General features: G+C 41.9%; 2 protein-coding genes across 3 annotated transcripts; one reads left to right on the forward strand and one right to left on the reverse strand.

Moving 5' to 3' along the window:
• The first annotated feature begins 516 nt into the window (after positions 1-516).
• Positions 517-9537, forward strand: VBP1 (VHL binding protein 1). Of its 2 annotated transcripts, none has more exons than XM_033137625.1 (6): positions 517-641; positions 2449-2573; positions 5330-5396; positions 5558-5656; positions 7390-7528; positions 9459-9537. In XM_033137625.1, exons 1-6 carry the CDS (start codon positions 549-551, stop codon positions 9527-9529), a joined length of 594 nt encoding a protein of 197 aa, XP_032993516.1. In that variant the 5' UTR covers positions 517-548; the 3' UTR covers positions 9530-9537. The 2 variants fall into 2 exon arrangements, with proteins under 2 accessions (XP_032993516.1, XP_032993517.1); XM_033137626.1 differs by lacking the exon at positions 517-641 and adding an exon at positions 949-1012.
• A 9322-nt stretch (positions 9538-18859) lies between these two features.
• RAB39B (RAB39B, member RAS oncogene family) lies at positions 18860-27561 on the reverse strand. Its single transcript, XM_033137720.1, has 2 exons — positions 27327-27561; positions 18860-19703 (listed from the first exon to the last, which is right to left on the reverse strand). The coding sequence occupies exons 1-2, from the start codon at positions 27539-27541 to the stop codon at positions 19277-19279; spliced, it is 642 nt and encodes a 213-aa protein (XP_032993611.1). The 5' UTR covers positions 27542-27561; the 3' UTR covers positions 18860-19276.
• Positions 27562-27572: the final 11 nt, after the last annotated feature.

A 27572-nucleotide genomic window follows, 5' to 3' on the forward strand; every position in this document is an offset into this window, starting at 1 on the left:
TGGCAGCGCAGGGGATGAGATTATTTGATCCTCGTGGTCCCTTCCTTCCAGCTCTTCTAGGACTCTATAACGATACATACATCATAGTGAGCTCTTGGAAGGAAAGGTCTGATATAAAAGTAACAAATATACTGGCATCCTTCATGGCAATCCTGTAACTGCAGTTCCCATGATTATTTGAGGGTTGATGTACACAGCCTTGCTTCTATGTAATAATACTAATACTAATAATAAATCCTATTTATCTGGTAAATCACAAGGGGGCTTTTTTAGGGGGGTAGCTGCACATTATCACCACCATCTAACACCAACAATAAAGCCTTCACACCAAAAACGAGAATGGCTGGGACGCTCCTCTCTTACTCTCGGGCAGTTAATCAAGACCAATCAAGCAATAGGAAGCCCCTCCATTCCCCCTCCTCGGCCACGCGCGCGCAACGTCTGGGCTACGGTTAGCTCAGCTTCGAAGCCAGTCCGCATGCGCGAGAGAGGAAAAGAACGTCGGGCTCTGTTCCCCCCTCCCAATTCTTTTTCTTCCCTTCGTGAAGATGGCGGCGGTCACCGTCGGCGAGGCAGTTTGCGGCGACGGACCAACGAGCGGGAAACGGGCGCACCTGGGCATCCCCGAGGCCATCTTCGTAGTAAGCAAAACAGGAATGTGGGCGCGGGGTGGGAGGGAAATGGGGATCCACGCGGAGGGGGCGAGAGTGGACCTCGAGTACCGATGTGAACGTGGGGTGGGGTGGTGTGTCCTGCGTGGTGAGCTTGTTGCGCGTGCGCTTCACTTTAGACGGAGCGGGGTGGGGTGGGGGCCTGCTCATGAATGATGTCGAGGGGGGGGGCTGTCAGCCCCAAAGACCCTCTTTTCCGTTCGGCGCCCTCACCGCGGGGCAGGAGTGCGGAGGCTTTGCGGCACCTGGCGTTTAGAGGTAGAGTGCCTAATAGTAAGGAGGCCCTGATCCCTTCACGTGGCGGCGGCGGCGGCCTTCCCTGCAGTAACTGGCGCTTTAAGGTAGCCTTTTATTATTATTATTTTATTATTATTATTATAAGGAACGGGCAGGAAGCCCTGCCAGGTCAGCCCAAGACCTGTTTTTAGTTTAGGAAAAGACTGCCAGCAGGCGAGGCAGGAATGGTATTCAGAGGCAGGTTAGGTGTCACGCCTCTGGGGAAATAAATCCAGCAGGGAAGATGAGGGCAAGAATGTGGAGGGGGGCAGCCTCTTCTGCATTTTGCGCCCCACCCACTTCGGATTTCAAGAGTGTTTACCTTTTAATGCGAAGGTTCCGTGGCCTGTAATTTATTTATTGCATCCCGCCTTTCCTCCCAGAGAGCCTAAGACACTGCCCATTGTCCCCCCCCCCTCCCTCACCCCTATTATTATTCTTATAGCAACACTGCAAGGGAAGCTAGCTGAAGAGATACTGTCTGGTCCCAACAAGCTTCACGGTTGGTTGGGAAACCAGGTCTCTGTTGTGCTAGTCTGGCGAACTATAACTGCTATAATGTCATGGGTTAATATCTGTGTGCCATGGATTTGTCTTCTGTAAGAAGAGCCCAGCTGGCTCAGATCAAGTAAGAATTGCTTCCAAGTGACCAGGAAGAGTGGCTTTTATACTGTAAACTAGGAGAGGGAATGAAATAGTGTAGTCAGTTCTGAGTTTGATGGACTAATGGTCTGGCTCAATATAAGGCAGTTCCTTATGCTTCTGTGAGTGCCAATCTGATGCAACAGAGACTGGTTTATTAGGCCATATGCTAACATTTTGCTACCAGTAGTTGAGTAGCCAATTACACACGGAAAGCAATAATCTTCCCTTGCTATTGGCTCCCCCCTCCCCCCCCCAAATCCTTGTAGTCTTTAAGTTTGCCTATTTTATGAATCTAATTCATTATGAAGAGTCCTGCTGGATCAGATTGAACATCTCTAGACAGGCATTTGTTTGCTTTGAGTGGCCAGCTAGATATGTCTGCATTTGGGGGGGGGGGGGCTGGCTGCATGGCTGCCATTCCTTCCTTTCAGGCAATCTGTTTATGTGGGATTGATACTAAAAGGAGAAACTAACCTTGGGCTTGCTTCCCAGATATTATACTGCTTGACTATGCTGTTTATGCTTTTGAATGTAGAAGTGTAAGCAGAATTATTGTTATTTATTCAATTTTAGTAGCCAGCTGACATATAAGAAGTCTCCAAGTGACTTCGGAAATTTAGAAGCAAAAAAAGGGTAGGCAAGCAAGTGGTTAGAAATGGTGAGGAGGGCCAGGGGACTCTCAGTAGTGGGTCTCATACTGGAGCAGGGTCTTTGGCTGGTGCTTGGCCATTCCTGTCCCCAATGCCAGCCCTGGAAGAAGTCAGAGCAGGCCAGGCTTTGGTCAACCAACTCTTCACATCGCTGTTTGAATTGAAGCTTTTGCAGTTACTAATGTATAATGTGTTTCTACTCAAAGGAAGATGTGGATTCCTTTATGAAACAGCCAGGAAATGAGACGGCAGACACCGTACTCAAGAAATTGGATGAACAGTATCAGAAATATAAATTTATGGAGCTTAACCTTGCCCAGAAGAAAAGAAGGTAGGTATTTTCTGTGGTGTACTTTATAAGGATTATTCTAAAGTTAGAATGCTACTCCCCATGTCATCATGCAGACTGTTCTTTGGCTAAAATTTAATAAGCTACTACCCTTTAAGAAGCTAGACAGTAGTTGCTACAAGCTGTTGCACTGGTAGGATACTAAAACAACTTGCAATGCTAGGACTGTGGTCTAACTTGTGAGGAATGTCTGAAAGGCACATAAGAGTATTTGACATGTTTGCAGTTAATATTTTTCTTCTTTATATCATGATGTAAATGAGCTGGTTTTTACAGTAATGATGGGGTCACTGTATTAAATAATTACTGGGTAGGTATCTGCGCCTAAAAGGGACGTGGGTGGTGCTGAGGTCTAACCACAGAGCCTAGAGCTTGCTGATCAGAAGGTCGGCTGTTTGAATCCCTGCGACGGGGTGAGCTCCTGTTGCTCGGTCCCTGCTCCTGCCAACCTAGCAGTTCGAAAGCACGCCAAAGTGCAAGTAGATAAATAGGTACCGCTCCGGCAGGAAGGTAAACGGTGTTTCCGTGTGCTGCTCTGGTTTGCTTAGTCATGCTGGCCATATGACCCGGAAGCTGTCTGCGGACAAATGCCGGCTCCCTCGGCCTATAGAGTGAGATGAGCGCCGGAACCCCAGAGTCGTCTGCGACTGGACTTAATGGTCAGGGGTCCCTTTACTTTTATCTACACCCACTGTTGCTTTTTGTCATGTGTTATTTTGTTTGACTAAGAGTTAAAGTAAATCCAGGTGAAAAATTAGACAATGAGCCTGGTCATACCATCAAACAAGTTTTGATGGCAATAATTATTACTGGAATAGAAAAAAAGCAATCACATGTTTGCATTAATCAACAGTGTACTTGTGTCCACTTAATTCTATTGCCTGCAGTCACACCTAAGTTTCCATTAGAGATAAATTGAGTTTTGGGGGAAGAATTGTTAAATACTGGGGGTACTAGTACCATTGTTAGAGGTAAATGATCACTTTCAATATTATTGCCCAGCTCTAACTTCATGACAAACTTATATGCAAATCGTGAAATCGCAATATAATCTATTACACTGCCTCCATGCTTTGTAAAGTGGGTATATTCTCCAGGTTGATCTTCCTCTATCATACTGTTCAATATTAGCAATTCCCTCCGTCTTACAACTTGGGCTAAACTCTGAATAATTACATCTATGATGTAATTAGACAGACAGGAGGTACCTCCGGCTAAGTAAATATCTAGTTCCAGAATCTGATTGTAACGGGTGTACAAGTTCACATTGTTGACTCCCATATGTACATTAAAATCCCCTGCAATGATAAACACTGTGGTGGGATTTAAGGATTCCATGGATTCTATATAATTCTCTAGGTCTGTCCAGATAGTATTTACAGTAGATTTTTTTTTACAAGGTGGTATGTAGACATTAATCAGCATTAAACATACTTTTAAAACTATAACCAAGACAGCAGTTGCAAACAGGTTACATGGAATCATGGCTGTTGTAGTTGCATTCAACTTTGTGGAGATGAAACATGCTAGACCCCCACTGACCCTACCACCTTTCATTGAGGGAGTGGTTGTCAATAAGTGACATTTGTTCCCGTTAAGCATTATAGAGTCATTGTACCATGTTTCTTGAAGCAGAATAATATCAAATTGCACAAAATAGTTCACCAGCTGTCTATTATTCTGCTTTGAATGCCAGCCCCAACTTCTTTAAGGCTCTGTGCTTGTTGCTTCCACTTTGTCCAGGTACCCAATTTCATCTTTAAAAATGCTTCCATTCCATCCCACTCTACAGTGTTGGTATACTTTTTGATTCTTGGGAGAGCACTGCCTATTTCATTTGGAGCTAATTTCCAATAGCTCAGCAAGGAATTTGTAGTCACACCATCAGAATTGTCCCTCACCATATCATATTCCAAGGGGGGTTGAGTTTACGGCTCTGCATCTATACACTTAAAAGTTTCTCTGGTAGTCCTCTTTTTAAATATACATTTTGGAGAAAAAGTTTGTGGGCAAAAGGTTTGATTGTCGGTTGTTTCACCAATGTTTTGTTGTCCATGCATTGTATTTGGGTCAACCTGGACTGAAACTTAGCTAGTTTGGTGAGAATGCCACTTTGCTCTTTATCTGGTAGGTTAATAAGATTACTTAGCAAATGCTCTTTTTCTGGGACTGTCCAGTCTGCTGAATCTGGAGAGTAATTTTTATTTGGGACTGCTGTAGATTGATTAGACCTCTTGGATTTTCCTTGCATAATCTCTGGAGTTTCTGATAATAATTCTTCACATTGACTGTGATCTTCTTCAGCTTCAGCTTTAGTTGAGGTGACTTTGTTCTTCCTGGTCACGCTTTTAGGTACAAACAGTGGCTTAAGTGATGTGTCTTCAAAATCCTGATAAGTGAAGTCTCCTTTCCTGGCTAAATGAGACTTCTTTTTCATGATTATAGCTGGAATTCTATGGGTGTTGAAAGTTAGAAGAGTTGTCTTACAACATCCATCGTTAAAGAGCCCCTTGGTTGATTTTAGTTCAATATTTCCAACATCACAACTGAGGTGTAAGTTCAAATGTAGGCTGACTCCCAGTAAGGCAAGGGTCCCTTATCTGGAAATATCTGTAGAACAACCTCACATGCTGGACTGAGTGTTTCTGCCCTACCTACAAACCCAATTATATATAAAGCAGATTAGATTGTTTAGTAAGTGTAGCAGAAATAATATTTTACATCTGTTTTATTCACAGGTTAAAAAATCAAATTCCTGAAATTAAGCAGACATTAGAAATCTTAAAACACATGCAGAAGAAAAAGGTAAATACTTTTTACTGTGTGGTGGGTATTTATCTTATGCACAATGCTACATCAATAGTTACCACAAATCAATCTTTATTTGGCTGTAGAAAATGATTGATAATGACTAATTTAACACAAGTGCTCTAGCCATGTTCATTTGTCATCTCTTCTTTCGGTAGGAATCCACAAAACTTATGGAAACCAGATTTTTATTGGCAGATAACCTCTACTGTAAAGCTTCTGTTCCTCCTACAGATAAAGTTTGTCTTTGGTTGGGGGTAAGTAAAAACATGTCCACACTTACTAAGCATCTATTTTCAGCCACAAACATGGCTGAAAGGCAACATGAGTTCTGAGTATTATGTTAACATTTCATGATGCTATTTGGCCACGCAGCTTGGTATGACACCCCACCCCCACCCCAATTGTCATCATTACCCATTTCCAATCTCTGGAATTATTTGGAACACCAGGGACAAAAGCCTCTTAACAACATTGCAAAAGAATACATTTCAGCCCAGATCTTGAAAGGTGCAACAATGGGCCCAGTTCAGCTGATCCTTCAGACTATGGAAATGAACTGGGTTCTCTTCTTTCTTTGCCCTAATGATCCATTTCATCTTTTCTGTTCAATATTAGCCATTATTTGCTGTGCTGTCCAAATACAGGCTTTGGCTTATACTTGCATGAATTGGAGGCTCCTCTGAATTTGGTCATTGTGCATTGTTTCAGGTGGTGCTTTAAGTTGCATGTGCTTAAAGTTAGCATGTGAGCCTAAGGCTCCACATGAGTTATTCTCAGTAACTCAAACTGGGTCTGGAAAACCTGTGACGTGCCAGATGTTACTGGACTACAGTGTTCCCAATATATCTAACCACTGACCATGTTGGCTGGGTCTGATGGGAGTTCCAACAACATCTGCAGAGTCAGAGGCTCCTCGTTTCTGACCTAAACAATCATTTAAATGGTTTTCTGAACTGTATTTAACAGTAAAATAACAAGTGATGAATTGCTTGCCTGGATTAAATAAGAAACATGGAGTGTACTAGACACCTTGCTTTACTCCAAAACTGAAACATCCAACAAAGGAGCACATAGTCCCAGATGAAATTGGCAAGGAATGTCTGGCACTCCTGCAGCAGAATATTTACAAAATATGTTTAAATCGCAACAGTTTCTGATTGGTTAATTTTATCTGCTTTTTGTAAAATTGAGTTTCCACAATGATATTTTCCCAGACCAGTACTATTTGTTTAAAATTATCTGCAGTTGGAAGTGAGCAGCGAGGGAGCAAAGTTTTTGAATGACACCAGGCTTTTCAGGAGATCCAAAAGTGTCTTTCCAAACCTCTTAAATGGGCAACAAAGGCAGCTGATAGCTACAGTGCAAATAAGTGTAAAAAATGGCACATGAGCTTCACATACTGTTTTTGAACTGGTTGCAAACAGTACCACTTGCAATATTTATACAGTGGTACCTCGCTAGACGAATGCCTCGCTAGACGAAAAACTCGCTAGACGAAAGGCATTCGCTAGCAAAAGGCTGACTCGCAAGACGAATTTTCCTATGGGCTTGCCTTGCAAGACGAAAAATTTTCGCGATTTTTTTTTCTTTTTTTTCGTCAAACCGCTCTTCCCTCGTTGGTGCTTCGCAAGACAAAATTTTCGCTATACGACAGCACTCGCAGAACGAATTAATTTCGTCTTGCGAGGTACCACTGTATCTACATATGCCTGCCATCTATCTATCTTTCTATCTATCTACGCTACGCTATGCTATTGTTTTTGTATTCAACTTCCATATTCAATGTCCAAGATCAGTCTTTTAACTATAATGTGTCAAGGGTTGTGCTTAACTTGCTGTTTTAAATGTGTTTTAAGATAATGGTCTTTATCAGTAAGGGTAAAACCAACTTAGGCTCTTGAAGGTGAATTTGTAGTCATTCATTCATTTAAAAACTATTTAATTTCCAAAGCCATTGAAGGTTGCTCAACATAAATGTTGTTCTTAGGCCAACGTAATGCTGGAATATGACATTGATGAAGCCCAGGCATTGCTAGAAAAGAATCTCTTCACCGCCACAAGAAACCTTGAGTCTCTCGAGGAAGATCTGGATTTTCTTAGGGATCAGTTCACTACTACAGAAGTCAGTATCCTTTAAAAAGAGAATTGAATTCCTGTTTCACAATGTTATGCCCTCTATTTCTTGGTTTTCATCCACTTTCTTTGAACGAATCTGCTTGTGGAAACAATTCAGGTCAAGGAATAGTGAATCCAGTAGCAGATGCTTATTGCATTTTCCCAGTTTGTTCAGTCAAGATACCACTTGCTGTGAAAAGATACAATATCCTCAGTTATCACTGATATACCACAGTCACTGTGAGCAGTGGCTCCAGGGCAGTTGATGAGGTTCAAGGCTCTTCCCTCCAGTACAAAACTTTTAATGCTGAGGGCCACATTGACCCCTCTGGTGTGGTGTGGTGTAGTGGCCAGTGTGGTGTAGTGGTTAAGAGCGGTAGACTCGTAATCTGGTGAACCGGGTTCGCGTCTCCGCTCCTCCACATGCAGCTGCTGGGCGACCTTGGGCTAGTCACACTTCTTTGAAGTCTCTCACCTCACAGAGTGTTTGTTGTGGGGGAGGAAAGGAAAGGAGAATGTTAGCCGCTTTGAGACTCCTTCGGGTAGTGAAAAGCGGGATATCAAATCCAAACTCTTCTTCTTCTCTGGTGGCCAAAGTGTAAAAGTGGACTTTTTTAAAGGACAAAGTGGGGTGGTCAGGGTCACAAAAGACTTTTAGGACCACAGGAGCCACCCATGGCAATGGTCAATATATAAGAAAATACTTTTAAAAGAATATTTTTAATCACTTTTTTCAAAAGCAGGTGATCTTGGAGGGTCACAAAAGAAAATCATTTAGTATCACAGTGAGGAACCGGTCAGAGCAAAATATAAACATTTGGGAGGGGGCTTTGGAGGGCTCAAAAACATGACATCACAGTGGGAGACATATAGAGTAGTAGAAAAAGGATTTGCACTGTCTAAAAAATGTTTTGAAGGGGGGGAATCAAATTTTGGGGTGTGGCTTTGGGGGCTGAATGTTGACTCAAGGCTCCTGCTCCAGAGTATGAGCATAGAAGGTGCTAGAGGTGAGCAATACTCCTGAGTAATCAAGTTCATTAGGCTCTTCTTTGGAAAAGAAAACCTTCAAAAAAGAACAAACTTTCTTATGATTTTTATTCAAAGGTTGTCATAGATTATTTCTGGAAGTCTAAAATGCACTGGATTATTCAGTACATTTGTTAGCACCCTTTCCTGCCTTTGTTCTCCCTTAAACTTGTCGCACTGTTAAAACCAAAGATTTATCTAGCTTCGAACTGAGGACAGGATAGTTCTCATCCAAATTGTGATAAGCTGGTTTTCTACCATGCAGCAGAGAGAGTTTTAACCACACATCTGCATCCAGTCAGAAAAAGCAGAGAAGCGGAGAGTAAGAAAAAAAATTAACCACTTGAAGAAACATAGGCAAGTGGTTATTTGCCAGCCTTTCCAAAATTACAGGTTGATAAGTGTTCTGGTTATCTGCAGGTAAATACAGTCTAGTCATTGACAGCTATCTTATTCTTTCCACAAGCATGTGCTCAGGTGCTTTAACCAAGTGAAGATGTGCTGTTAATGAGTTGGCTGCAGTCATTTTCCATGGTTTGAAAACGGAGTTGTGATCATGGAAAATGCTGCCTGTTGTCCAGCCAGGTGTCACAAGAGTGTGTGCAAGGCAAGTGTGTGAGAAAGCTAGTATTGTTGCAGGTATTTTGGAATAAAAACCTTTATGATCAAGCTCATGCTAAGGAAACTGTAGGGCTTTTTCCTGCTGGCCCTGCACAGTGTAACTTGTGATCTGTTTTCAGAGCACCAACTTACATATTTCAGATGAACAGATTAGAAATTGGTTATGAGAACAGCAGTGTCTAGTATTCATGAATCAAACTGCTTGTGCTAATTTTGGGAAGCAGATAAAATCCAGGGAGAGGAGCATCTGCTTTGACCTTAAAGCACAATAATTTCCTTAACTGTTGTTTCCAGATATGGCTAGAGTTTATAATTGGGATGTAAAGCGAAGAAACAAGGATGACCCTTCCAAAAGCAAAGCATAGTTATTAATGGTATTCATTAGTTCTGTTATATTAAATGTTTTCTTAATTTTAATCTTAGTTAGTAGACATCTTTCAAAAAATTGGTTTGCAAGCACTATTTGGTCCTGTGCATGTTCTATTATTGCTGCTTTGGAAAATGAGCCATAAAGGATTTCGGCTCTTCCAACATAATCTGTCATAGGAAAATGCTAGCTACAAGACTTGACTGAAAATCTGAAGTGCATTATAGGAATTGTCTTTTGCAAAGGGTTGTTTGTATATATGAGTATTGAGGTATATCAAAATATGGTGTTGGGAAGGTATGGCAGCAATATGGGGAACACAGTCCATTGTAATCCTGCCTCTAGCTGCTTTAGCTATCCTCTAAACACTTCACACACATGAGCATGTGTTTAGCCCTTGAGGAAACAAATAATTTAATACACAATGCAATCTGTATGTGATCTCACTCAGTTCTATATTCACATAAATATCTCATCCCAAGTCCGTAAAACTGGAGGGATCCAGGAGCAAATGGCCTACTATACACAATCAGTGCATTTGCCATCTGTTCTAATTCAGATGCTTGCAAAGATACTTGGTGGAACCTGCTTTTAAACATGGATGGTGTATTTGAGCCCAGCTTCAGTTGGTTAACAGGCTTAGTGTTATTCCCTTTTCACTTCATATGAAGCTTTGCTAAAGTGTTACCTTGGCATCTTTCTTTTTATTTGAAACCATGAGGCACATTTTAAGGTCAAATAAGTGCTGTATTTACACTGCCGAAAAGGTGGCAGTTCAGGTTTCATTTTAAAATGAAAAGCAAATGTTAACTGTGTGTTAATTTCTTCTAATAAACAACACTCTTAAAGTTTTTGTACTTTTATTTCATTATATGTATTTTTATATTTTTGGGAAGCCACCCAACACTACTACTACTACTACTACTACTACTTGTTGTTACTGTTATTATTGTTATTGTTATTGTTATTATTATTATTATAAAACAGTAAGACTTGAAAGACTTATAGCAGAAACCTCTAGCACCTGTTCCTTTTGAAATATTTGTTAATGTAATTGTTGACGGGTAATGGTGGAATGGTAAATAGAGATTTAGTTCTTAAAATGATGGAGAGCTTTTAAGTTTACCCAGTGTTGGAGGTGGCATCCCAAAGTGCTATACATTAAGATCCCAAAGCATATTTTTGAACCTGTAGAAAATAAATGCACGTTTAAATGACAAATCTTAAGATACTATGGTAAAATAAAAGGACATTATTTTATTTAGATTTAGAAGCAACAGAAACAGAAGACAGCAATATTTCTGGTGAATAAAAATACAGAACTTAACATCCAAATACAGTAATGCAACTAACATAGATTATGAAGGAAAATGTTTCTCATCTTTCTCATTTTTGTATATAGTTTGATCTCTTCAAGCCATAGATTTCCCACTCCTCCAAGAAGTTGGTTTTTGCCTTACTAAGAGACAAGGTGGTGCTCTTGTGAGAGTTTGAGTTGATGGTTTGAATAAAACTGTGTGTTCAAGCTGTAGTGTTTATTATAGATGCTGAGTAAGGCTAATAGTGCTTCAGCTAAAAGCTCCATATGGACATTGGATCTCCTAGATATGTAAGGCACTTCTAGCCTGAGCTGTTAGGGGGGTTGTAGGTTGGCATGTTAAAACTTTAGGGATGAGCATGTTTCTCTTGTGTTTGTTGCTCACCTATCTCAACTTAGAGAATCGCTACAGTTCATGATTTAGCACATTCACACTTTCCATTTAGTCTTGCCTTGTTGCACTGTGCTTCAATCAGTGTGTCCATATATGCTAGTGTACATGGCAACATAAATGAAAAAGGCTTGAGCAAACACTAAAACTGCTTATGGAACTGTCTGAACACAGTGCAGAAATAATAACAAAGGATAGTAGATCCTGAAATGGTTCTACTGCTGCACAAACGAGGGCAGCTAATCTTGGAGCCCTAAAATCCTAAAATCATGTTTTGCATGCATCCCACACTTCTGAAAGGTGGGAGGGTGAAATGGCTATCCAAGCATCTTTAATCGTCACGTTGCCACAGAGCATTGGTACCTCTTGGAAGCAATGGGAACAATCAGAAGAATTACAAGGCCACTTCTATACATCCAAAGGGTGTTTGGATTTGCTTGAGTAGTCACTGTCCTGTTGTTTTGTGGCACGCTTTCATTGGAGGCTTTTAAACAAGCCAGATGGCCATCTGTCAGGGTTTTTTTAGCTTTGCATTGCAGATGATTGGGCTAGATGACCACTGAAACCCCTTCCAAATACAATTCTATGATTCTAGGAGAGTTTTAAAAGTGTGCTTCCTAAGCATGTGCACAACTTGGGGATGACTTAAAAGTAATTCTATGGATCTCTGCCTGTGAATGTCTCCCTTTATTTCCCGAAAGCTGCAGTTTCTGGGTATTCCACAGTGGCCTAACACTGCTACTCAGTGTACTCAATAACACTTGATTGTGTCTAGCCATGATGCAGCACGAGGGACTGGGAAGAGCTGTAGTGCCTTTGAAAGAGCTGAGAGCCCTTTGCTATCCTAGGCATGATTTGTAGCCAGAACTGCTGTATGGTAGCAGCAATCCCACCTCACTATACAGCTCTGCCAGTTGAAAGCCCACTGTTAAAATGCTTCAGAATGGGTCTGAGTAAAAACAGTCTGAGGGCTGGTCACTTTCTGAATGGGAAATCCCCTCACATACCCTATCTTGAGCTCCACAAAATAAAGTTGGGGTGTGTGTGTGTGTGTGGCAAGCACCCTCTTAGGCGATGATAGTCCAGAGAAGAAATTCCTTTTCTAAGACTGCTTCAGCAAGTTGCTGTAACATCAAACTTCCAGTGCATTGCCCCAGGACTGCAATAATTCTAGGATTCAAACCCCTGCAGTTTAAAGGAAGAGGTAGGTGCTTACAAATTCAGTCATGCACACATGGTCATCCCAGCACAAGATCTTGAGGCGAATGATGTGACATCCTTTCTAAAGTTTCATCATAAGAGAAGAGTTGCTGGCTCATACCAAAGGCCCACCTAGTCCAGCATCCAATGCTCACAGGAGTCCCCTACATGCAACAGGACGCTTCTCACTTGTGAATCTTTGCAACAGACACTGGAGCTAATACTTGGCCATCATGCCTAGTATCCAGATATCCTTCATGAATTTTTATTAGCCCCATTTTAAAGTCATACAAGTTAGTGGCCATTACCACATATTGTGGGTGCAAACTCAACACTTCCAGCTATGCACTGTTTTGAATCTTCCACTATTACTTGACTGCAGTTTCTCCCCTAGCCCCGAATAATTCTATAAACATTCATCATTCTCCATCCCTCAATTTACTCTCCTTTTTTTCTAAAGCAAACAGCTCCAACTGTTGGAACATTTCCTCATATTTATGTATGGTACTTCCATGCCTTGATCATTTTGGTTGCCATTTCCTGATCCTTCTCTAGTTACATTTCCCATCTCTCATAGGAAGCAATGTATTCTCAAGAGGATACATGTGCATAACCTTAAGAACAGAAAATATGCTTATTGTTTCAATAACTATTTTCTCCTACATACAAATATAACTGACTCAGATTCTATAATCAGGTGATAACTCTTTTTGGTGGACTACAACTCCCATCACTCCCTGGCCAATGCCCTTACTAGCTGGGGTTGCTGAAAGTTTGAGTCGAGCCACATCTGAAGAGCACCATAGTTGACTGCCTCTTTTAAATCCATGATCTTGCAGGGATATATCAGGCTAAGACTGGAACATGACCAATGTCCGTCCACCATCCATCATCCAGTTTGTAGAATTGCTGCTCAGATGGACACTTTTTTGGTTCCTAAGAACATGCTATAGAACGTTATCTTTAATCCTCACCTTCACCAGCTGTGACCAGGGCCAGGATTAAAGGGTCTGTGTGCAAAGTGCCTTCTGGTTCCTTTTATTCAATTGTGTTTCTGCTCTGAGCTGTATCAGGCCTCCCAGGATAATGGGAGACAGACCTTGTTCATATTTGCACCTTAAAAACACCAGTAGATTCTGTTAAAACAGTGCGTATGTTTATTATTAATCTACTCTGTACTGGGTTTTTACCACCATGGTTGCTGTATACAGATGTTTGATGGGGTGGGGTGGGGAACAGCAGAGGAAATAAAAACACAGATTTTCCTTTACAAGTTTTGAATGTCACATAATCACATTAACCATTTTGCTAGATACAAGCATAGTTTTCATTCACACACAGCTAAATACAGCAGGTTTTTTTTGTCACATTTCATTACAGTGCATATAACAGAAAGCTAGGGAAAGTGTACAGTATAATTTTAATCTGGAGGTACCGAGATTTATTTTTTTAATCCAGCATGCAGACTGAGATTGTGAGTTTACCAACAGGCTTGTTTTTATTTTGTCTGTCTTTGCCAGAGAGTGAAAATGAAAGAAAACACCTTTTAAAAAAAGTATTAGCCTCCAGTGTATCTTCCAGTAGTCAATATGATAAAACAAGTCAAGAAAAATATGAGGTTTTTCATTTTACAAAGTCAAGCCCCACTTCTATTTGTACAGGAGGAAGTCCCCCCTCCCCAGATGATCACTTATATAAGTTGCCTAAAAATATAAGGCATTAGAAAGAGATTACATCATGAGTTTCGATCAGAATTACTGTACGTTTAAAGGTCTTCAATCAAATTTCCTGTACATTTTACTTTCTTTTGTAACTCTAATGCAGTATACATTATAAATCAGAGTACAAATATGACCAAACTTTATTCCCTCTATGTATTTAAAATGTATTTATTGAGGCAGGCAGCAGTTGAACTATATCTATTATGGTAAAAAACAGTAAATGCACTGGGAGGAAATGAAATTGGCCAGTATGCTAATCTATGGATCCTGACGTAAAACGATGCTGGAATTCTTCATGCTAGTTGCTTTCTTTTGGATTCAATTGTATTTTTGCAGCTAAGAGGGCAGTCCAAAAAAAATTTAGAGCCAAAAATCAGCATATAAATGTTTTATAACTAGAGAATTGTAGCAAATGTTGGTCCTACTCAGAGCAGGTCCCTTAATTTCAATGGGTCCATTGTGAGTAATATTGGTTATTATTCAGAATGTTTAATCCTGAATTCATTTTTAAAGCCAACTTGAAACACCTGAATCTGGGGTAAAAATCAATGCTTGGCAAATTAATGACAGTGCAGAAGTAAATCTATAGCTTTTCCTGGGGTATTTATTTGCTGTTAAAAATATTTTCTCACTACACTAGAATGACTTTGGATAAATAAAGAGTAAGATTAATTAGAAGAATAATTGATGAGTAAGATTTTTTTTTATCATGTCCCTTACAGAGATACAAAATGTCTTAAAAAGTTTGAAGCCATGAAGGGAAATAGTATTTGAATGCTTTTTGAGGGTTGGGTAGAAATGAAATGTATCCAATGCTGATTTGCTTATGAAACCTAAATTTTAAAACATTAAGGCTGCAGTCCTAAACACACCAGGGAGAGAGTCCCTAAGAATGCAATTGGCCTTGCTTCTTAGTAGCCACACTTAGGTTTGTACCATCAGTACGTGAAGGAGAGAGGTCATTCTTGGCATACAGAAGCCCTTATGCTCTTACTGTCTCCAGTTAAAGGGATGCTAGGAGAGCCTCCTTTCTGCAACTTCAGAAAACTGGTACCAATCCAAATAAACATGTTGTCATCATAATGGATTCAGTGGAATGATCCAAATCCAGAGGAAGTTAAATGTGCTGCTCTGAACTCAATAGGACAAGTGCTGTTGTGACTAATTTATGCCTTGTTAATTTAAACCAGTCCTTGAGTATCATGGCTAACTTTCTTTGGATTTGAGCCAATATATTTGCATTAAGTATGTTGTGTAGAATTTACATAAGAATGTAAGGAGAGCCCTGTTGGATCAGGCCAAAGGTCCCATCTAGTCTAACATCCTGTTCTCTCAGTGGCAAGAAAAGGTCCACAATGGGAATTCCACAAGCAGCACTCGTGTAGAACAGCACTGAGCCCACTTTTGACTCCTAGCAACTCATATTCTGGGGCAGAACACAGCTGTCATAGCTAGTAGCCATTGATTGCCTTATCCTCCATTGATAGTCTTCTCCCCTTTAGAAGCCATCCAAATGTGGCCACTACGATGCCTTGCGAGAACGAATTCCATAATTTTAACTATGCGCTGGGTTGAAGATGTACTATCTTTTCCCTTTCCTGATTCTTCCAAGATTTTAACAGCTAGCATAGGAAGTGAAGTTAAAAAGTATAAATTGTTTTGCTGTACTAAAAGAAATAATCACAAAGATATAGTCAAGGTAAGCGATAAAAGTTGCAAAGTGCTGCACTCTTAAGATACTAGGCATATCTGGGTTTTTTAGAATTGAAAATAGGAACCACCAAGACTTTGGTTAAAGAAGAAGAAACAGTAACAGTATCTTATTTGGGTTATAAATAGTATGAAAAACCACAATATTATCATACAGAAAAGGAAAACTTGTGCTCTAAGATGAAAATTTTGAAAATGAACATGCCTGGAATGAAATGAACATGTCAGTTTAGCAATCTAAAATAAAATATGGAATATATTCAATTCAGTTATGGTAGGACAGAAAATGGGAAGTTTTTAATTAGACTTGGTTACAATGTTTATGATATACCGGTAACTTCAGTATTAACTGATACTGATTTTTTTTTTCTAGAGGGCTACAACAGTTAAGTCAATTGCTTAGATTAATTGATTATAAAAGCTTTTTGATAAACTAAAAAGGAGCCCCTAATTATTTGGGTAGTCATTTAATCTTACAATAATTTCTAATACAAGCTCTTCTATAGATGGAAAGTGCCATTTCAGAAGAACCATGATGCTTGCTGTCCATTCTCTAAAACTGCTGTTCATTATCTCTAAAACAAGGATATGGGCATCTTTGGGCTTCCAGATGTTGTTGGACCGCAACTCCCATCATCCCTGACCAATATATGGAGGGCCACAGGTCCCTCATCCCTGCTCTGGTCTAAAGCATTTATGGTACATCCACTAAGCTCAGTTTCTCCCATTCACTATCAGGGTCAGTTCTAAGTTTAGATCATCATCCATAATCATTGCCCTGCTGGCTGATCTAATGAGATTTGGAGTCCAACAGCATGTGGAGGGCCACAGGTTACTCCACCCCAATCTAAAAAGAAGATGCTTTTTTTCTTTAGAAAACTTTAGAAACTTGTAATTGAAACAGCACAGAGTTCTGTGACACTTTAAAAAGTGACATACCTTCATTCATTCATTTTATAAGGTGTCACAAGATACACTGCTGTTTTTGCAGTAACAGCATTTAAGCAAGGCATCTCTGGAAATCCATGCAATGAAAATTCATAAAATTGACTAAAACAATTTTAATTGGGTGACAGCCCCAGTTTTCTTCCATCTCGCTCCCCACTCCGAGCCTTTATGTCTCTCTAATCCCAATGCAGCTAAATTTGAGCCAGAGTTTGCTAGGGTGTTAACTTCAAAACTCTTTTGATACCTGGGTTCAACCCTAATGTCAAGCCCAGAAAAATATAATAATTTTCCTTTGATTTTGTCTGGGGCTCCCTTCCCTCACCTATTGCATTCTTGCTTTGTAATATCTGTATGTGTTGGACAAAACATTTCTCCTTAACTCCAATGAAAGTGGAAGTCAGGATGGACTAGATTAATTGGGGATTGTTTTTAGCTATGGTATATATTTTTTACTCAAGATTAAATGATGTTCATATCCCATTGCTGTTGCAAGTCTGCAAAAGCCTGGCTGGCAGTGAATGTCATGTGACTATTTGTGTAATTGTTATTACCACATGACGAGAAGCAAAATATTATATGGGCCAATGTATATAAAAGTAGATGAGGGCTAGTTTGAAAAACGTCACCCCTCCGAAAATGTGCGCGCGTGTGTGTACACACACATACACACACTCATGATTGGGGGGGGGTTCCAAACTGCCCCTCGTTTACTTTTTCTCCCTGTCTCAAGGTGGATATTAGTGGTGTTTATTACAAAGCTAGTTACCCAATTAATTATTGAAAATAAAGACATCGGTATTAGCATTACCCCTAATATGACCCTTGTTGTGCCAAACTTAAAATTCTGTATCCAGTTCAAACTCACCTAATATAGTTCTACCTGCATCTTTACAAAGTAATGATGTGGGCGGTTCTCTTAAAAGGATCTTCTGTAAATATAAAGTGTGGAAATGCATGTGAAGGTATAGATTAATTTCATTCAAAGTAATTATTATACCACATCCTTCCCCAACCTGGTGCTCTCCAGATGTTCTTTCTCTCTCTCCCCTCCCACTCTCTCCCTTCCTGCTTCCAGGCTTGTTCCATCTTAATATTTATCTAGACCATTAAAACACATTACGCTTCCTTTCTTTGCACATATGAATATCACAGTGTATCTTGCCAACACATTAATTTCTTCCTAGGTATTCAGGGTGGCTGTTATTGCTTACCTTAATTCATTTGGACTGCTTGCTTTCTTAATTCAGAACTCAACAAGTTTACCCTGAAACAAAGGCCCACTTGAAGCTTTGTAGGCCAGCATTTTATCCAGTCCTACTTGCAAAGTAAAAATGTTCCTTCTTGCACTTCTGACTGCTTTCCTGTGGGTTTCCTAACCACACACCCTCTTCCTTAGTTCTCTCTCTCTTGCTGTTCAACTTCACCTTCAGATAGTCCTTTTGAACTTGTTTTCAAAAAAAAAATAATTCACCCCACAAAACAAAACAAAACAAAACAAAACAAAGAACACCCCCACTTCCCGCTCTTTGGGGAAAGTCTGTGCTCTCCATTTTGATGAGTCCTGCTTCCCTCCCCAGCCTTATTTGCAAGAAGTTTGTATTTAAAATGACCCAAAATTGCCCCTCGCAGCTTGCTACTGGTGGGAGGGCCGCATCCCTCTCTGAATTAGGATAAAATAATTTCCCATTTAAGAAATACCGTATGATTGCATATGGCTGAGAATTTTACCATTGCTGATAAAAGATTTTACAGCCAATTCAGAAGTGGGGAGCATTTCCAGTTCAATAACTGAAGAAGTAGCACAAATGTTTGGTCTGTCAAATTACTGGAATTGGAACCACCAAGTCTGGCTTGATCAGGAAAACACCAGTCTGTGTTTTATTCATTGCACCACATTTTAACAAGAGTGATCTAACAATTTCCCCTTTCCTTTTAAAGTGAGTTGGATTATACTGCAGCAATATTATAGGCATGAAAGCCTTTGCCCCTTCTGCAAAATATGCTTTCCTCTTTGTGTTAACCATCAAGTTCTCATAAAAAGAATGGCAACCATGTTATGTTTTAATCTTCCTAAAAATATATAATAATAAGCCAAGATTTCTGTCTCTCCTCCTCTGAATATGTTTCATATTAATAGGCTTCAACACAAAGCACTGAATGACAGATTTATTTAAAACAGGGTTTGTAAAATTCCCTGATATTTACTACCCCTATTGGATCTTTTTCTGCTCTTAACATTACCCCATCTCCTACAATATAAGCATGCATCTGGGTTCATTCCTACATAACGGGGTTACAGCCCTTCACGATTCTATTCTTCAGAGGTTCAAAGCACCAGGCATTGGTACTTGCCATACTACTGTCACATTCTCTTCTGTCACACGACAAGTTTGTATAGCAGGGTATGTTTTGGTTAGTAAAGTTCAGCAATAATCTCTCCTTGCTTTCATTAAGCAATTAGCACAGACATCTCCTGTCTGATTTCACCACCTCTTCCGAGGAGTGGACTACGTTTGGGACAAACCCACTCTTCACCCCTTCCCAGCCCTCCTGGATAGTAATTTCACCTCTCTTAACAAGCTCATATATGTCTCGAGTCAGGTCAGTGAAAGCTTTCTCCACATTAATGGCATCCCGGGCGGAGGTTTCAATGTACTTCATGCCATAAGCAAGGGCCAGTTTTTCAGCCTCGTGCCGGGTGACTTGCCGCTGAGTGTCTAGGTCGCATTTGTGGCCCACCAAAACGAACACGATCTGGTAAGGCTGGACGTGCGCTTTGGTCTCCTCTAGCCACTCATGAACATTCTGGAAGGACCTGCGGTTTGTAATGTCAAAGAGGAGCAGACCGCCAACTGAGTTCCTGTAGTAGGCTTTGGTAATTGATCTGGAAGAGAGCAGCAGCCCAAGGAAAGAAATGATAATCATTTTCAAGAGGAAAACGCTGGTGGCAAAGGCTGGTTTTGTGCATCTGAAATAGCCAGTTAGGTGCAAATCTACCCAGAACACTGCCCTTTTGTGCTACACATCAAAATAAAGGGGGTTTGTACAAGACAACACAATGATTCTCTGCCCCACCATCTTACACAGTCAGGAAAGTTGTTTGTCTGTGCATTGTGAATCTGGACACCTCTTAAGATATCATGTCCAAAAGTTGCATAGCAGTTGCTAAGACCAAGGAGCAGGTTTTCTTCTATGTTTGAATATTGAATCAAGAAGGCTTACTGAACCTTTCAGAACTGTACTGATTTTATTTGATTTTTTTAAATTCAAGAGCAATACTGGGCTTGAGGTGGCTAGTACTTTTATATTTCAATGGACAGTCTAGAAATTGATTCTAGAAAGTGGCTGGATTCCACTCCAATGCCACTGTTGCCATAAGACATTGGAAAATGTGACTGTTTCATTCCCTCTGTAACCACTTTTTTGTTTTACTTTTCATCTGTCCCAAGCCTGTTCTGCCCAGACCACATCTGCTACTTTGCAAAGTAAAATATATCCCAGATTTTCCTAAGTAGCAGTTTCCTCATTTATAAAATCTCAGCTGAACAGGTGAAGAGAAAGAGGACCAGTAATCGCTGATCAATTTCAAACCAGCAACGCCCCAAATAGGGTGTACAATTTGGGGGGTATACCCTCACTACAGAAATTGGACCATTTGCTTGGGTAACATGTGGGCTGTAACATACAATGTATGTATTGGGCTGGAGGGAAGAGAAGGAATGGCTGTATGGATGCAATTTATATGTGTTTGCAGAATCACATGGTAACTCTGTCCGGGCTACACCACTCCAAGTTGCAGGTATGAATCTGTATATCTTAATGCTGCTTTGTTGTTGTTGTTGTTGTTGTTGTTGTTGTTGTTGTTTTGTTTTGTTTTGTTTTGTTTTGTTTTGTTATTAATTGAATTTCTATACCTCCCTTCATCCAAGGATCACAGGGTGGTATACAGTAGACAAACACAAATATTCACACCAAAGTAACAAACAATAACCCCCCTGTTTTGGTTTAAAAGGCCACTGGTTGTTTAACTAGCAAAAGGTCTAATTACTCAATGCCCACCCCATATAATAGTTCCCTTTCCCCCTGACATACTAGATTTCTACAAGTGAGGGATCTTCTTGCTTTTATTTACTTGTGTTGGGGGTGCAATATTGTTAACTACATTTACATCCCACCTACCCTCCAAGGAGCAGAAAAAAATGAAAATGAATCTTGCCCTCTGCTTTATCCTCATTAACAACCTTGTGAGGTAAGTTAAGCTAGGAGACTGTGACAGACTCAAGGTGACCCAGTGAGTGGAAATGTGAAGCCTGGTGCTCCAGAGCCTAAGCCCACTACCTCATGTTGGCCCCATGTTCAAACATGCCAACCCCCACATGCAATCTGAAATGGTGCAGCCCAGCAAAAATTTAGGGACATAAGAAGCTGCTGCCTTATATCACGGCTGACCACCAGTCCACTTGCCTCAGTATACAGGTAGTTCACACTGAGTGGCAGTGCCTCTTCAAGGTTTCAAGCAAGAGTCTTTCTCCAGCCCTACCTAGAGATTGAACCTGGGACCTTCTGCATGAGATGCAGATACCTTTGTCACTAGATTCCGCCATAGGCCTAAACAGGGCAACAAAGTCTTGGTGTTTCTCCCAGCAGGCTCTGCTTCCACTAAACTGATGGGCCAAGAGTCTGCTACTTCAAGTCATCTTCAAAATATATGGAGAGACTAGAGTCTGTTGGAGGTATTTGTAAAGCAAAACTCTTGACAATGCATACCCCTCACTGCATGTGGTGTACAGAGGTTAGCTAGGTTTTAGGAATTGGCAAGTGAAGGGTGTATATAGAACACTCAATAGACTCCTAGGTTCCACACATCTCTATGAATCTAAGGAGACATCCAAAGGTGCCCTTTGGCATGCAGAAATTGTATTCTGGTCAGGGAAACATTGCTTTTCATGAGCCTTCCATAACCTAGAGCTCTCTGGATGTTGCTGCACTTCAGCTCCCAATAGCCCCAGCCAGCATGGCCAATGGTGAGTGATGATTGGAGCTGTAGTCCCAACAGTGCTTGGAGGGCATGGGGGGTGGGGAGGCTGGAGCAGAATGCTCCCTATGTTCTTATTTTTTCATTTAGTACACAAGTAGTTTGTGAAACCTGCTGCCACATGATGGGGTGATGGCTTTAAGCAAGGCACTGGTTTTCAACCAGTGTGCCATGGGGTGCCTTGAATGATGGCCAAGGGTGCTCTAGGCAAAACTGGCCTCAGACCCTCTTTCCTTCCCTCTGATGCCTAACTAACTACCAGTCAGTTGCTAATCTCCCTTTCCTGGGCAAGGTTCTGGAGCGAGTGATCGCAGACCAGATCCAGGTGCTTTTGGAAGAAGCTGATTTTCTGGATCCATTTCAATCGGGGTTTAGGCCCGGTTTTGGCACAGAAACTGCTTTGGTTGCTTGTATGAGTACCTCTGTTGAGAGAAAGAGACAAGGGAAACATGTCCTTGTAAATTCTTCTTGACCTCTCAGTGGCTTTCGATACCATTTACCATAGTATCCTTCTGGAGTGACTGCCAAACTAGGGGTTGGTGGCACTGCTTTGGGGTGGTTCCAGTCCTACTTGGATGGTCATTCCCAGAGGGTGTTCCTTGGGGAAAGCTTTTCAGCCCAGTGGAACCTTCAATGTGGGGTTCTGCAGGGCTCAATTCTATCCCCAATGTTGTTTAACATCTACATGAAACTGCTGGGTGAGGTTATCCGGAGGTTCAGAGTACGTTGTCAGCAGTATGCTGATGACACTCAGCTCTATTTCTCCTTTACATCTGCAGCTGAGGCAGTGGAAGTGCTGGACCAGTGTCTTGCATCAGAAATGGACTGGATGAGAGCCAACAAACTGAAGCTCAATCCAGATAAGACTGAGGCACTGTTAGTGGGTGGTTCCCTAGACCAGATGGGTGGGAAGTCACCTGCTCTTGATGGAGTTACTCTTCCTCTGAAGGAGCAGATTTGTAGCTTGGGGGCACTCCTGCATCCTTTGCTGTTGCTCAAGGCTCAAGTGGCCTCAGTGGCCAGGAGTGCCTTCCATCAGCTTCAGCTGGTGGCTCAGTTATGCCCCTATTTGGGCAGGGATAGCCTAACTACTGTTGTCTATGCTCTGGTAACCTCAGGGTTAGATTACTGCTATGTGTTATATGTAGGGCTGCAGCTGAAGATGATTCAGAAACTTCAGCTAGTGCAGAATTCAGCAGCCAGGTTGCTCATCGGAGCAAGACAGTTTGAACATATTACGCCAGTCCTGGTCCGACTGCACTGCCTACCAATTAGTTTCATGGGCCCAATTAAAAGTGTTGTTTTTGACCTATAAAGCCTTAAGCGGCTCAGGACCCCAATACCTCAAGGACTGCCTCTTTTCATATGAACCTACCTGGACCCTGAGATCATCTTCTGAGACCCTCCTTTGTGTGCCCCCTCCTCAAGAGGTCCAGAGGGTGGCAACATGAGAACAGGCCTTTTCTGCAGTGGCTCCCCGTTTGTGGAATGCTCTCCCCAGGGAAGTTCACCTTCATTATACACCTTTAGGTGCCAGGCAAGAACATTCCTTTTTAACCAGGCCTTTGGTTGATCTGATTGACATTCTATGCCCTTTTAAAATGTGGCTCTTTTTAGGGGGAGGGGTGTTATTGCATTGTTGATTTTATTTTGATTATATATATTATGTGTTTTATGTTTATCTTGTTCTGTTAACCACCCTGAGATCTCTGGGTATAGGGCGGTATATAAATTCAGATAATAATAATAATAATAATAATAATAATAATAATAATAATAATAATACCCTCTCGTGTCTCTGCCTCCCAAAGGCTTCCACAGCTGTTTGTTGCAGCAGCCCTGGCTATAAGCTCCCCAGGTGAATGGTGCTGGTTGCCAGGATCTGATGTGGCCTTGGAGTAAGCAAGCAAGTGGGTGAGGGAGCCCAGCCAGCCAGTCCACCAACCCTTGCTGTTGGGAATGGACAGACACGTCCCAGGTCCCTGTGGGACAGTGTGAGGAGGGACCTCTCTTTGGGGCAGGAAGGGGAAGCAGCAGCTTCCCAGGGGACTCCCAAGGAGATGGGAGAGGAGAGGAGGCTGAGGGAACATTCCACAAGGAAGGATGTTCCAAAAAGGGTGAGAAGCTGCCAGCTCTGTGGGCAAGGGGTGACATAACCAGGCTCCTGAGCCCCACAGGGGTGCCACAGAAAGAATGTAGTTGGTCAAGGGAGCTGTGGACTGAAAAAGGTTGAAAACCTCTGCATTAAGGGGGTTAGATAAGTTGATGAAGGATAAGTATAGCCAAGATGGCTCTTTACAACTTCCAGGTTCCCAGCACTATGGTGACTCAAGAGAGTATCTGTTAAGACCAGCAGCACAGCTGAAATGGTCACAGTGATTTCTGGGGGAGTAGGGAAACAACATTTTTTATTCGAATAAATTTTATTGATTGATTGATTGATTGATTTTTATTCTTTATTCTTTATGTTTTTCAGCACTCCTGTTCTGCTTTTCCATTTCCCCCCTCTTTATTTCAATGGGAGACCTAGTTGGTCTTCTGCTGCTTCTTCTGCTACCTCTTCACCTCATCCACCCTAAGCATCAGACTTGCTAATCCTCAGACAGATTGGACAGGTTATATATATATATATATATATATATATATATATATATATATATATATCAGTTTCCCCGCTCTCTGTCCCCATTCTTCTCTATAACCTTTCTCTGACCTGTACTATTTCTCCCCCAGGCTGTTTTCTATATTTCATCCCAACCAGGGGGCCCAACTTGAATAAAAATATGGGGGGCATGTAAGTGCCACCCCACATAATTGATCACATGACACGGCACACACACACCAGTTGAATGGCAATGCCCATCATCTTTGGGAAGCGCCAGTACCCTTAAATATTTCATTGGGGGTCTGTGAAGGGACCTTGGCCCTTAGGAGGTGGCTCCTATGATCCCCACAGAAATGAATGGTGAATGAACCAAATAAAATAAATATATATATATTTCTGAACTCATTTTCTTGAATTTCCATCTGTTTCCATAACTAAAGTGAATTGGAAGAATGGGATTTGTTTTTTCATTAAAAAAAATGAATTTAACCCTTGGTGATTCTAAATGGAAACAGTCTAATTAAGCATCCTGCAGCAGAATCAGCTGGTCAAACAAAACAATTCTTTCTCATGTAGCAACTGGAGATTGGGTTCATCCTTGTCCAAATGTAGCTCATGTGTAGAGGGCAAGCAAAATTCCTAAATTCCTCCTCAAGGCCATGCCAGAAATGGAGGGGAAGCACGCAAGCCTGTGAGAGGCTTGTTCCCAGCATAATAAATAGCTTATCACAATGTCTGAACGCAGCAGCGTTACAAAGTCACAAGATATATTAAGCTGAAGGTTTATTAGTTTTGTGGGCACTAAAAACCCAACACTGGAGGCCAATGTGCTGTTCAAATCCCCACACAGCCATGAAACACATTGCGTAACTTTGGGCTAATCATTCTCTCAGGCTAGTCTTGTTGGGTTGCTGGGTGGATAAAATGGATGAGAGGACAGAACTGGCTTAAAACTCCTTGGAGGAAATGTGGGATACAAATGTAATAAAGAATTACTGAACTTTTCTGTGTATAAGACTAGGTTTGTTTGTTTTTTACTAAAAAAATGTTTTAAAAGGGGGGTAGCCTTATACACAAGGGCAATCTCCCCCCATTTTCTTAATTTTGTTGCCCCCAAAATAGAGGGCATCTTATACATGGGTGTGTGTGTGTGTTATACACAGAAAAATACAGGAGCTTGCTTTCACCTAAGGGAATGGAGACACCATGTATACAGAAGCAATTATACATCCACACCCAGGTTTATTGGGGGGGGGGGTGTGTGTGGAAAAATGAGATGGTGCACAGTTTCCTTCCTTCCTTTATGTAGGGTCAGAAATGGGTGGAGAAGTGCTATTTTAGTGAGAGAGGGTTGCTTTGTCCCTCATAAACACATTTTTTTCAATCATGGGGCAGGAAAAGGGACAGGAGGGGCATCTGCTGACTGGGCAACATTTAGTCTGCAAATCACATGTTGCTCCCCCAAGCCAGTTCCGTGTTTGGCTGCCTACTCTTGACATAGCTCTGAGATTAAGCATCCAGGAACATAGCTTAACATTTTATAGTTTTTGTGGTTAGTTATGGAGAAAGATTTGGAAATGTGTTGGCCAAATAGTTTAGCAAGGGTGTTGTGGGGAGGAAAGCGACCACAATCCACAAAGTCCTCCAGGTGACACAATTTCTGAAGTCGTTACATCTTCAAGGCCTTGTTCAATGAGTAGCTCATGTATGTGCATATCAGGTGTGGGAAACCTTTGGCCCTCCAGAACTTGCTGAACTAGAAGTCCCATCACCCCCATCCACTGGCTGATGGGAGTTGTGGTTCAGTGACAGCTGAAAAGCCACGTTCCTCACACCTGGTGTCTATTAAGAATGAACCTAGATGTTTTTAGATGCATGTGGTACAGTACTCTCAAGGGAGGGGGCTGTACCACTTGGGAAGACACACAGAGAAGGAAATCTTCTGTTTGAAGGCACCACTGCATCAGAGCTCCTTGACGCATGTGGAAAGCCTGCATATGAGATCCCCAGTGGCCTGGTTTTCCTCTCTCTTTACATTAGGAATCCCTTACTTGGGCAGGTGGGACAGGGAAGCCAGACCCTGAGAAACTGTTAAGGCCAGTGTCTCTTTCTTCCTGTCCAAGATGGTTGCTTGTGGCCTACAAATCTGCACTGTGGGAAAGTTTTCTTGAAAAAATCTAGTACAAAACCTCTGCAGTATCAGCCCAGACATGGAGGATGGAGAGAGAAGGGAAGGGCTGGAGCTCAGCAGCAGAGCTACTAAAAGACCCCAGGCTCTGCAGGGAGAGACCCCTGCCTGAAACCTTGGAGAACCACTGCCAGTCAGTGTGGACAACATGGAGCCAAATGGACCAATATTCTGGCTCCATAGAAGACTGCTTCTTATGTTTCTTTGAGAGGAGGGGCGCTCCTCAGCAGCCTTTGTTGTGCTTCTGGCTCCCTTCAGGATTCAATGAACAGCTGTTAGGACGATAGGGGTGAAGGGAGGGGAGGAAGCTGGGTGTTGTTGTGTGACCTGCTGTGAGATCCCACTTGGAACCCGGACCCCACCCACCCCCAAGGCCCCCCACCCGCAGCAAGGTGTCTCTTCTTCCCTCCTACTCTGACTCCTCCATCTTCAACGACAAAGCAAAATCAAACTGCCACCCAGCCGTCCGAGTCTTCCACCATACTTCACAAATGAAGGCTGTTTTGCAGAAGAGCAAAGGTGTTTATGATGGTGACAGTGGTGGCGGGTAAAAGGGCAAGAACTCGGGGTGCAGTTACAGCCTCCGCCGCGCCGACCAGCCACTCGCCCTCCATCCGCACACGACATGCCCCCCCTCCCCGGCTCCCAAGCCCCATCCTCAAAAGTGGCTCCTCCTCACCTGAATCTCTCCTGTCCAGCGGTGTCCCAGATCTGCAGCTTGATCCTTTTGCCTGGCTCGATCTCCACCAGGCGGGAGAAGAAATCCACGCCCACGGTGGGGTCGGACACTTGGGCGAAGCGCCCTTCGGTGAAGCGGCGGATGAGGCAGGATTTGCCCACGGTAGAGTCCCCGATGACGATCAGGCGGAACTGGTAGAGCCAAATGGCCTCCATGCTCCACCTTCCCCAGGCGGGGTAGCTCCGG

Source organism: Lacerta agilis, chromosome Z (assembly GCF_009819535.1).
Source record: "Lacerta agilis isolate rLacAgi1 chromosome Z, rLacAgi1.pri, whole genome shotgun sequence".
Classification (NCBI taxonomy): domain Eukaryota; kingdom Metazoa; phylum Chordata; class Lepidosauria; order Squamata; family Lacertidae; genus Lacerta; species Lacerta agilis.